Source organism: Salvelinus fontinalis, unplaced genomic scaffold (assembly GCF_029448725.1).
Source record: "Salvelinus fontinalis isolate EN_2023a unplaced genomic scaffold, ASM2944872v1 scaffold_1306, whole genome shotgun sequence".
NCBI lineage: Eukaryota > Metazoa > Chordata > Actinopteri > Salmoniformes > Salmonidae > Salvelinus > Salvelinus fontinalis.
In genome coordinates, this window is record NW_026601515.1 from 12,805 (window position 1) to 25,625 (window position 12,821).

At 47.8% G+C, this 12,821-nt stretch overlaps 1 protein-coding gene across 1 annotated transcript in view; it reads right to left on the reverse strand.

The window, feature by feature from the left end:
* Positions 1–370: 370 nt before the first annotated feature.
* LOC129848974 (leucine-rich repeat serine/threonine-protein kinase 1-like) overlaps positions 371–12,821 on the reverse strand; it is a gene marked incomplete at its 5' end in the record, with an annotated part of 32,049 nt that continues 19,598 nt past the window's right edge. The window contains 2 exons of the mRNA XM_055916057.1: positions 371–755; positions 10,805–10,967. Coding sequence (XP_055772032.1) covers positions 386–755; positions 10,805–10,967 — 533 coding nt within the window. The remainder of the gene's footprint in view (positions 756–10,804; positions 10,968–12,821) is intronic.

A 12,821-nucleotide genomic window follows, 5' to 3' on the forward strand; every position in this document is an offset into this window, starting at 1 on the left:
GGGAGGTGAGCGAGAGGGAAGAGAGAGGGGAGAAGAGAGAGGGGAGAAGAGAGAGGGGGTAGAGAGGAGTGAAGAGAGAGGGGAAGTGAGAGAGAGGGAAGAGGGGAGGTGTGAGAAAAGGAAGAGAGAGATAGGGAAGAGAGAGAGGGGAGAAGAGAGAGGGGAGAAGAGAAGAGAGAGGGGAAGTGAGAGAGAGGGGAAGTGAGAGAGGAGAGAAGAGAGAGGGAAGAGAGAGAGGAGAACAGTGTCAGGATGAGAAAATAGATATCAGGATTAAGAGCTGCAATATCGTTCCATGAACAAGGCCCTTAAATAGAGAGACGATAACTCAAGGATATCCACCCACCCACCCACACACACACACACACACTACAGTTCCAGTTGTTCAAAACTGGCTTAGAGCCAGTGGTAGCGTGAGAGATAGTAGGTATACACTACATGGCCAAAAGTATGTGGACACCACTTCACACCCGTTGCTGACCGGTGTATAAAATCGAGCACACAGCCATGCAATCACCATAGACAAACATTGGCAGAATAATGGCCTGTACTGATGATGGAATGGTGTGTGTGTGTGTGTGTTACCTGTACCACTGCTGATGGTCTGCTGCCTGCACTTCTTGAAGTGAAAGCGTTTGATGGCGACTGGTTGGCCACGGTAACAGGCTCTATAGATGATAGTTCCACTGCCCCCCTGGCCCAGGATATCACTCTCCTCCTCACTACACTCCAACTGGGCCTTCTCTAGGAACAACCTACACACACACACACACACAGTATTATGTTATGCACGTCACACACACACAAACATTATAAACACACTCCAGCTGGTTCTTCTACAGAAACAACCAATATAACATAAACACCATACAGAACATGATACTATGTATACCTCATACAGAACATGATACTATGTATACCTCATAGAGTACATGATACTATGTGTACCTCAGAGTATATGATACTATGTATACCTCATAGTGTACATGATACTATGTATACCTCATAGAGTACATGATACTATGTATACATGACACTATGTATACCACATAGAGTACATGACTCTATGTATACCTCAGAGTACATGATACTATGTACACCTCATAGAGTACATGATACTATGTACACCTCATAGAGTACATGATAATATGTACACCTCATAGAGTACATGATACTATGTATACCTCATAGAGTACATGATACTATGTATACCTCATAGAGTACATGGTACTATGTATACCTCATACAGAACATGATACTATGTATAGAGTACACACAAAGCCTCACTATCCATCACTAATGTAATTTTCATCTTTCAGCATTTATTTTTATTTAACCTTTATTTAACTACAGTAGGCATGTCAGTTAAGAACAAATTGTTATCAACAATGACGGCCTCCCAAAAGGCCTCCTGCGGGAAAGGGGGCTGGGATTACTAATAAAAAGATAGCACAAAACACACGACACCACAACAAAACATAAAGAGAGACCTATAAGACAACAAAATTGCACGGCAGCAACACATGACAACACAGCATGGTAGCAACACAACATGACAACAACATGGTAGCAACACAACATGGCAGCAACATGGTAGTAGTACAACATGGTAGCAGCACAAAACATGGTACAAACATTTTAGGGCACAGACAACAGCACAAAGGGCAAGAAGGTAGAGACTACAATGCATCATGCGAAGCAGCCACAATTGTCAGTAAGAGTGTCCATTATTGTATCTTTGAATGAAGAGATGGAGATAAAACTGTCCAGTTTGAGTGTTTTTTGCAGCTCGTTCCAGTCGCTAGCTGCAGCGAACTGAAAAGACGAGCGACCCAGGGATGTGTGTGCTTTGGGGCCCTCTAACAGAATGTGACTGGCAGAATGGGTGTTGTATGTGGAGGATGAGGGCTGCAGTAGGTATCTCAGATAGCGGGAGTGAGGCCTAAGAGGGTTTTATAAATAAGCATCAACCAGTGGGTCTTGCGACGGATATACAGAGATGACCAGTGTACAGTTGAGTATAGAGTGCAGTGATGTGTCCTATAAGGAGCGTTGGTGGCAAATCTGATGGCCGAATGGTAAAGAGCATCTAACCGCTGAGAGCAACCTTACCTGCTGATCTATAAATTATGTCTCCGTAATCTAGCATGGGTAGGATGGTCATCTGAATCAGGGTTAGTTTGGCAGCTGGGGTGAATGAGGAGCGATTACGATAGAGGAAACCAAGTCTAGATTTAACCTTATCCTGCAGATTTGATATGTGCTGAGAGAAGGACAGTGTACTGTCTAGCTATACTCTCAAGTACTTGTATGAGGTGACTACCTCAAGTTCTAAACCCTTAGAGGTATTGATCACACCGGTGGGGAGAGGGGCATTCTTCTTACCAAACCACATGACCTTTGTTTTGGAGGTGTTCAGAACAAGGTTAAGGGTAGAGGAAGCTTGTTGGACACTAAGAAAGCTTTGTTGTAGAGCGTTTAACACAACATCCGGGGAGGGGCCAGCTGAGTATAAGACTGTATCATCTGCATATAAATGGATGAGAGAGCTTCCTACTGCCTGAACTATATTGTTGATGTAAATTGAGAAGAGCGTGGGGCCTAGGATCGAGCCTTGGGGTACTCCCTTGTGTTCTGCCAGTCACATTCTGTTAAAGGTCCCCAAAGCACACACATCCCTGGGTCGCTCCTCTTTAAATAAAGGTTAAATAAAAAAAGAAACTCCCTTGGTGACAGGCAGTGGCTGAGACAGCAGATGTTCTGACTTTATGCACTGCACTCTTTGAGAGAGGTAGTTAGCAAACCAGGCCAAAGACACCTCAGAGACACCAATAATCCTTAGCCGGCCCACAAGAACGGAATGGTCTACCGTATAATTTTTGGGGGCCAAGTCAATAAAAATAGCAGCACAACATTGCTTAGAATCACAGCCAATAGTGACATAATTTAGGACCTTTAAGGATGCAGTGACACATCCATAACCTGAGCGGAAACCTGATTGCATACCAGAGAGAATACTATAGACATCAAGAAAGCCAGTCAGTTGATTATTGACACGTTTTTCCAACACTTTTGATAAACAGGGCAAATAGAAATAGGCCTATAACAGTTAGGATCAGTTTGATCGCCCCCTTTAAATAAAGGACGAACCGTGGCTGCCTTCCAAGCACTGGGAACCTCCCCAGAGAGGAGAGACAGGTTCAAAGGTCAGAGATAGGCTTGGTGATGATAGGGGCTGCAACCTTAAAGAAGAAAGAATCTAAAACATCTGACCCAGATGTTCTTTGGGGTCCAGTTTAAGGAGCTCCTTTAACACCTTAGACTCAGTGACCGACTGCAGGAAGAAACTTTGTAGCGGGGCAGGGGAAAAAGAGGGAGGAGCATCGGGACTAGTCGCATTAGAAGGGGTGGTAGATGAGGAAATGTTGGACAGGCAAGGAGGCATGGCTGAGTCAAATAGGAATCCTGACTTAATGAAGTGGTGATTAAAGAGCTCAGCCATGTGCTTCTTATCATAACAACCCCATCATCAACATTAAGGGACATGGGCAGCTGTGAGGAGGAGGGTTTATTCTCCAGGTCTTTATCCGTTTTCCATAACTTCTCATGATTAGACCCACAGAGAGAACTGCTCCTTAAAGTAACTGACTTTGGTCTTCCGGATAGCCTGAGTGCACTTATTTCTCATTTGCCTGAACGAGAGCCAGTCAATCTGAGTATGTGTGTGCAGAGCCTTTCGCCAAATGCAAATCTTGTGGTGGAATAACTCTGCCAGATCACGGTCGAACCAGGGGCTGAACCTGTTTTTAATTCTCATTTTCTTTATGTGGGCGTGTTTGTTACCAACACCAGTGAAAAATATCCAAAAAGAAGGTCAAATTTACAGAGACCATGTCATGAAGGAAGGCTTGCTCAATAAATGTTTTTAACATGCTACCTCCTTGATCCCAACCTCAACTCTACCTCCTGGACATCAACACATGCACCATACATTACTACAGTTACCTCCCTGATCCCAACCTCAACTCTACCTCCTGGACATCAACACATGCACCATACATTACTACAGCTACCTCCCTGATCCCAACCTCAACTCTACCTCCTGGACGTCAACACATGCACCATACATTACTACAGCTACCTCCCTGATCCCATCTCAACTCTACCTCCTGGACGTCATCACATGCACCATACATTACTACAGCTACCTCCCTGATCCCAACCTCAACTCTACCTCCTGGACATCAACACATGCACCATACATTACTACAGCTACCTCCCTGATCCCAACCTCAACTCTACCTCCTGGACATCAACACATGCACCATACATTACTACAGCTACCTCCCTGATCCCATCTCAGCTCTACCTCCTGGACGTCAACACATGCACCATACATTACTACAGCTACCTCCCTGATCCCAACCTCAACTCTACCTCCTGGACGTCATCACATGCACCATACATTACTACAGCTACCTCCCTGATCCCAACCTCAACTCTACCTCCTGGACATCAACACATGCACCATACATTACTACAGCTACCTCCCTGATCCCAACCTCAACTCTACCTCCTGGACATCAACACATGCACCATACATTACTACAGTTACCTCCCTGATCCCAACCTCAACTCTACCTCCTGGACATCAACACATGCACCATACATTACTACAGCTACCTCCCTGATCCCAACCTCAACTCTACCTCCTGGACGTCAACACATGCACCATACATTACTACAGCTACCTCCCTGATCCCATCTCAACTCTACCTCCTGGACGTCATCACATGCACCATACATTACTACAGCTACCTCCCTGATCCCAACCTCAACTCTACCTCCTGGACATCAACACATGCACCATACATTACTACAGCTACCTCCCTGATCCCAACCTCAACTCTACCTCCTGGACATCAACACATGCACCATACATTACTACAGCTACCTCCCTGATCCCATCTCAGCTCTACCTCCTGGACGTCAACACATGCACCATACATTACTACAGCTACCTCCCTGATCCCAACCTCAACTCTACCTCCTGGACGTCATCACATGCACCATACATTACTACAGCTACCTCCCTGATCCCAACCTCAACTCTACCTCCTGGACATCAACACATGCACCATACATTACTACAGCTACCTCCCTGATCCCAACCTCAACTCTACCTCCTGGACATCAACACATGCACCATACATTACTACAGCTACCTCCCTGATCCCATCTCAGCTCTACCTCCTGGACGTCAACACATGCACCATACATTACTACAGCTACCTCCCTGATCCCAACCTCAACTCTACCTCCTGGACATCAACACATGCACCATACATTACTACAGCTACCTCCCTGATCCCATCTCAGCTCTACCTCCTGGACGTCAACACATGCACCATACATTACTACAGCTACCTCCCTGATCCCATCTCAACTCTACCTCCTGGACGTCATCACATAAACCATACATTACTACAGCTACCTCCCTGATCCCAACCTCAACTCTACCTCCTGGACATCAACACATGCACCATACATTACTACAGCTACCTCCCTGATCCCAACCTCAACTCTACCTCCTGGACATCAACACATGCACCATACATTACTACAGCTACCTCCCTGATCCCATCTCAGCTCTACCTCCTGGACGTCAACACATGCACCATACATTACTACAGCTACCTCCCTGATCCCAACCTCAACTCTACCTCCTGGACATCAACATATGCACCATACATTACTACAGTTACCTCCCTGATCCCAACCTCAACTCTACCTCCTGTACATCAACACATGCACCATACATTACTACAGCTACCTCCCTGATCCAAACCTCAACTCTACCTCCTGGACGTCAACACATGCACCATACATTACTACAGCTACCTCCCTGATCCCAACCTCAACTCTACCTCCTGGACGTAAACACATGCACCATACATTACTACAGCTACCTCCCTGATCCCAACCTCAACTCTACCTCCTGGACGTCAACACATGCACCATACATTACTACAGCTACCTCCCTGATCCCAACCTCAACTCTACCTCCTGGACATCAACACATGCACCATACATTACTACAGCTACCTCCCTGATCCAAACCTCAACTCTACCTCCTGGACATCAACACATGCACCATACATTACTACAGCTACCTCCCTGATCCCAACCTCAACTCTACCTCCTGGACATCAACACATGCACCATACATTACTACAGCTACCTCCCTGATCCCAACCTCAACTCTACCTCCTGGACATCAACACATGCACCATACATTACTATAGCTACCTCCCTGATCCAAACCTCAACTCTACCTCCTGGACATCAACACATGCACCATACATTACTACAGTTACCTCCCTGATCCCAACCTCAACTCTACCTCCTTGACGTCAACACATGCACCATACATTACTACAGCTACCTCCCTGATCCCAATCTCAACTCTACCTCCTGGACATCAACACATGCACCATACATTACTACAGCTACCTCCCTGATCCCAACCTCAACTCTACCTCCTGGACATCAACACATGCACCATACATTACTACAGCTACCTCCCTGATCCCAACCTCAACTCTACCTCCTGGACATCAACACATGCACCATACATTACTACAGCTGCCTCCCTGATCCCAACCTCAACACTACCTCCTGGACATCAACACATGCACCATACATTACTACAGCTACCTCCCTGATCCCAACCTCAACTCTACCTCCTGGACATCAACACATGCACCATACATTACTACAGCTACCTCCCTGATCCCAACCACAACTCTACCTCCTGGACATCAACACATGCACCATACATTACTACAGCTACCTCCCTGATCCAAACCTCAACTCTACCTCATGGACGTCAACACATGCACCATACATTACTACAGCTACCTCCCTGATCCCAACCTCAACTCTACCTCCTGGACATCAACACATGCACCATACATTACTACAGCTACCTCCCTGATCCCAACCTCAACTCTACCTCCTGGACATCAACACATGCACCATACATTACTACAGCTACCTCCCTGATCCCAACCTCAACTCTACCTCCTGTACATCAACACATGCACCATACATTACTACAGCTACCTCCCTGATCCCAACCTCAACTCTACCTCCTGGACATCAACACATGCACCATACATTACTACAGCTACCTCCCTGATCCAAACCTCAACTCTACCTCATGGACGTCAACACATGCACCATACATTACTACAGCTACCTCCCTGATCCCAACCTCAACTCTACCTCCTGGACATCAACACATGCACCATACATTACTACAGCTACCTCCCTGATCCCAACCTCAACTCTACCTCCTGGACATCAACACATGCACCATACATTACTACAGCTACCTCCCTGATCCCAACCTCAACTCTACCTCCTGTACATCAACACATGCACCATACATTACTACAGCTACCTCCCTGATCCCAACCTCAACTCTACCTCCTGGACATCAACACATGCACCATACATTACTACAGCTACCTCCCTGATCCAAACCTCAACTCTACCTCCTGGACATCAACACATGCACCATACATTACTACAGCTACCTCCCTGATCCCAACCTCAACTCTACCTCCTGGACATCAACACATGCACCATACATTACTACAGCTACCTCCCTGATCCCAACCTCAACTCTACCTCCTGGACATCAACACATGCACCATACATTACTACAGCTACCTCCCTGATCCAAACCTCAACTCTACCTCCTGGACATCAACACATGCACCATACATTACTACAGTTACCTCCCTGATCCCAACCTCAACTCTACCTCCTGGACATCAACACATGCACCATACATTACTACAGCTACCTCCCTGATCCCAACCTCAACTCTACCTCCTGGACATCAACACATGCACCATACATTACTACAGCTACCTCCCTGATCCCAACCTCAACTCTACCTCCTGGACATCAACACATGCACCATACATTACTACAGCTACCTCCCTGATCCAAACCTCAACTCTACCTCCTGGACATCAACACATGCACCATACATTACTACAGCTACCTCCCTGATCCCAACCTCAACTCTACCTCCTGGACATCAACACATGCACCATACATTACTACAGCTACCTCCCTGATCCCAACCTCAACTCTACCTCCTGGACGTCAACACATGCACCATACATTACTACAGCTACCTCCCTGATCCCAACCTCAACTCTACCTCCTGGACGTCAAAACATGCACCATACATTACTACAGCTACCTCCCTGATCCCAACCTCAACTCTACCTCCTGGACATCAACACATGCACCATACATAACTACAGCTACCTCCCTGATCCCAACCTCAGCTCTACCTCCTGGACGTCAACACATGCACCATACATTACTACAGCTACCTCCCTGATCCCAACCTCAACTCTACCTCCTGGACATCAACACATGCACCATACATTACTACAGCTACCTCCCTGATCCCAACCTCAACTCTACCTCCTGGACATCAACACATGCACCATACATTACTACAGCTACCTCCCTGATCCCAACCTCAACTCTACCTCCTGGACGTCATAGGGAAGAGAGTGCCATTTGGGACACAAGCCCAAGTCTTTCATGTGAGATTTTAATGTAGAGCTCTACGTCAACAAACCGGCACAACCGCTTAAATGAGCATAGAACAAAAAGCCTTGGTCAGCTGCCAATCTTAACTGCTCAGAGTTGACCATCTATCCTGGAGCTGACTTCCTGCTAGGGTCCATATGTGAATGTAAGGCTGGGGAAACATTATTCAGGGTCAATTTAATCTCAAACATGCTTTAAATTGCATTTCAGCAGAGTCACACAGCAGTGTTTGAGCTCGTTCCTGTGTGTGTATGTTCTGTGTGTCCATGTTTGCATGCACGTTCCTGTGTGTGTGTGTGTGTGTGTCTACATAGCTGTGGTGTTAGCTGATGTCAACTTGTGGCACCAGTGTTTGAGGAAGTGATTATTTAGTCAATATCTCTCTTGTCTTACAGCAGCACTAAAAATGTGTTGCCTGATATCAGAAATATTTGGGAGTGATTGTTGCCCCATGAACAGTAAATACGACAGCGGCCTGTAGTATTTCACAGAGATATACTTGTGTAATCAACCCTCAAGCACTGTGTGTGTGTGTGTGTGTGTGTGTGTGTGTGTGTGTGTGTGTGTGTGTGTGTGTGTGTGTGTGTGTGTGTGTGTGTGTGTGTGTGTGTGTGTGTGTGTGTGTGTGTGTGTGTTTAACCTTAAGGGTAAACAATACATCAACGGATGCAGTCACTGTTGAGAAATCAACTGAAACTCATTACGCAGCCAAACCCTTGAAGAGCTGTGTGTGTGTGTGTGTGTGTGTGTGTGTGTGTGTGTGTGTGTGTGTGTGTGTGTGTGTGTGTGTGTGTGTGTGTGTGTGTGTGTGTGTGTGTGTGGTGTGTGTGTGGTGTGTGTGTGTGTGTGTGAGCGTGCGCAGGATTGCTGTACCTCTGTATGCGAGTGTGTGTGTACAGAGTATCTATGCCTGCATTGTGTTCCATACTGTACATGTCACGGTCCTGTCAGTGAGGAGCCTAAGGAGACTCCTAGACTCCTATCAACACAGCAGGAAACCACAAGGCCCTGTACTACACATTACTACAGGAGGACACCAGAACCACAAGGTCCTGTACTACACATTACTACAGGAGGACACCAGAACCACAAGGCCCTGTACTACACATTACTACAGGAGGACACCAGAACCACAAGGGCCTGTACTACACATTACTACAGGAGGACACCAGAACCACAAGGCCCTGTACTACACATTACTACAGGAGGACACCAGAACCACAAGGCCCTGTACTACACATTACTACAGGAGGACACCAGAACCACAAGGTCATGTACTACACATTACTACAGGAGGACACCAGAACCACAAGGCCCTGTACTACACATTACTACAGGAGGACACCAGAACCACAAGGCCCTGTACTACACATTACTACAGGAGGACACCAGAACCACAAGGCCCTGTACTACACATTACTACAGGAGGACACAGGAGGACCCATAGTGCTCTACCTCTGACCAGGCATTAAGTGAGTGAAACAAATGAACAATCAACCAAACAAATGTTTTCTCCCAGTTCAAGGGCAATCTTTTGTTGTCCCTATTGACTAAATAGAGCCATCTATTCCGGTTATAACCAAATGCTCAGCCTGAGTGTGGGTGACAGGTGAAGGGTCAAACGTGACAGATGATGGGCCAAAGGTTAGGGATAAGAGGTTTGTGGTTCAGAGGGTGTGTGTGTGTGCGAGCGCACGTTTGATAGCATGTTGGAGAGAATCGGTTCTAGCAAAGCTCTGCACAAAATGACTGATCTACAAATCATCAGGCATCCTAACTTCAACTTGAGAATACATTTAAACTAGTCTCCCATTGACGTCAATGCATGACTAAGAGAAAATGTGACTTAAGTGAAAGACATGATTCACCTCTATGTGAAGAGGATTAGCCCATCTGTGCCGTGCCTTCCTCAGGCTCATCGCCTTGTTACACTGAGTCTGGCTGAGTCTGCCATTGGATTTGATAATGATGGAAACTCCCTCCAGACAATAGTAACACCAATCCTTATATGTCCATGACGGGTAGAGCAAGTGCACACTTCAGGAGAAGGGATGAGAATTGGGATACAGCATCTATACTGGGGGGGACAGCCGCGCAGCGCTAATAGGTCAACAGGTCAGGGGTTAGAGGTCAAGGGTCAGGGTGAAAGGTGAGAGGTTACCGTGAGGGGAAGTCGGTCATGAAAAGCTCTGGGACCAGCTCCTGAAGGGGGACAGGCTGGTCGGGGTGCTGGGGACACACTATGTACTCCTGGCCCATGGCAGCGATCACACAGTCCTCCATGTTGAAGAAGTGCCCTCCTCTTCCTCCCCCTTTTTCTCTGCCTAGCGGTGGGATAATCAGACCAAAAGATAAAGTTGACTTCAGAGTGCAAACTCTGTTTCACAGCAGTCCCATTACAAAAACAATATTATTGTCACGTTCCTGACCTATTTATGTTAGTTTGTTATGTGTGTTAGTTGGTCAGGACGTGAGGTTGGGTGGGCATTCTATGTTTTCTGTTTCTGTGTTGGTTTTGGGTTGCCTGGTATGGCTCTTAATTAGAGGCAGGTGTTTGGCGTTCCTCTAATTAAGAGTCATATTTAGGTAGGCGTTGTCACAGTGTTCGTTGTGGGTGATTGTCTTCCGTGTCTGTGTAATTGTTTGCACCATACGGGACTGTTACGGTTTGTTCGGTTTGTGTAGTCTAATTGTCCTATTCGTGCGTTCTTCTTGTTTTATGTAAGTTCGTCGTATAGGTCTGTCTACACCGTTTTGTTGTTTTGTTAGTTTATACAAGTTTGTGTCTTTGTTAAATAAATATGTGTTCAAACTTCGCTGCGCCTTGGTTCCCTCAATACTCCTCCTCTTCCGAAGATGAAGAGGAGGAGGAATGCCGTTACAGAATCACCCACCAATCCAGAGCCAAGCAGCGGAGTAAACGGAGTAAGGGACAGGAAAAGAAGGAGGAATGGACTTGGGACGATATATTGGACGGGAAAGGTTGCTACACATGGGAGGAGATCCTGGCTTGTAGGGATCGCCTCCCATGGGAACAGCTGGAGGCACTGAGGAGAGCAGAGGCTACCGGAGAGAGGAACCGGAGTTATGAGGGAACGAGTCTGGCACGGAAGCCCAAAAAGCCCGTAAGTAACACCCAAACATTTCTTGGGGGGGAGGCTAAGAGGTAGTGGGCCAAGGGCAGGTAGGAGACCTGCGCCCACTTCCCAGGCTTACCGTGGAGAGCGGGAGTACGGGCAGGCGCCGTGTTACGCAGTAGAGCGCACGGTGTCTCCTGTACGAGTGCATAGGCCAGTGCGGGTTATTCCACCTCCCCGCACTGGTAGGGCTAGATTGGGTATTGAGCCAGGTGTCATGAGGCCGGCTCAACGCGTCTGGTCTCCAGTGCGTCTCCTCGGGCCGGCATACATGGCACCTGCCTTACGCATGGTTTCCCCGGTTCGCCTACATAGGCCGGTGCGGGTTATTCCACCTCCCCGCACTGGTCGGGTGACCGGGAGCATTCAACCAGGTAAGGTTGGGCAGGCTCAATGCTCAAGAGTGCCAGTACGCCTCCACGGTCCGGTATTTCCGGCGCCACCTCCCCGCCCCAGCCTAGTACCTACAGTGCCTACACTACGCACTAGGCTACCAGTGCGTCTCCTGAGCCCAGTTCCTCCTCCACGCACTCTCCTTGTAGTGCGGGTATCCAGTTCGGTGCCTCCAGTTTCGGCACCACGCACTAAGCCTACTGTGCGTCTCCAGAGCCCTGTACACACTGTTTCTTCTCCCCCTACTAATCCTGATGTGCTTGTCCTCAGCCCGGTGTTATCAGTGCCGGTACCACGCACCAGGTATAGAGTGGGCTTTGAGAGTACAGTGTGCCCTGTCCCTGCTCCCCGCACTAGTATGAAGGTGCGTGTCCTTAGCCCGGTGCCTCCAGTTCCGGCACCACGCACCAGGTCTACAGTGCGCCTTATCCGGCCAGAGCCATCCGTCTCACCAGCTCCATCTGAGCCATCCGTCTCCCCAGCGCCATCTGAGCCATCCGTCTCCCCAGCGCCATCTGAGCCATCCGTCTCCCCAGCGCCGTCTGAGCCATCCGTCTGCAATGAGCCTGCAAAGCCGCCCGTCTGCCATGAGCCTGCAAAGCCGCCCGTCTGCCATGAGCCTACAGAGCCGTCCGCCAGACAGGAGCC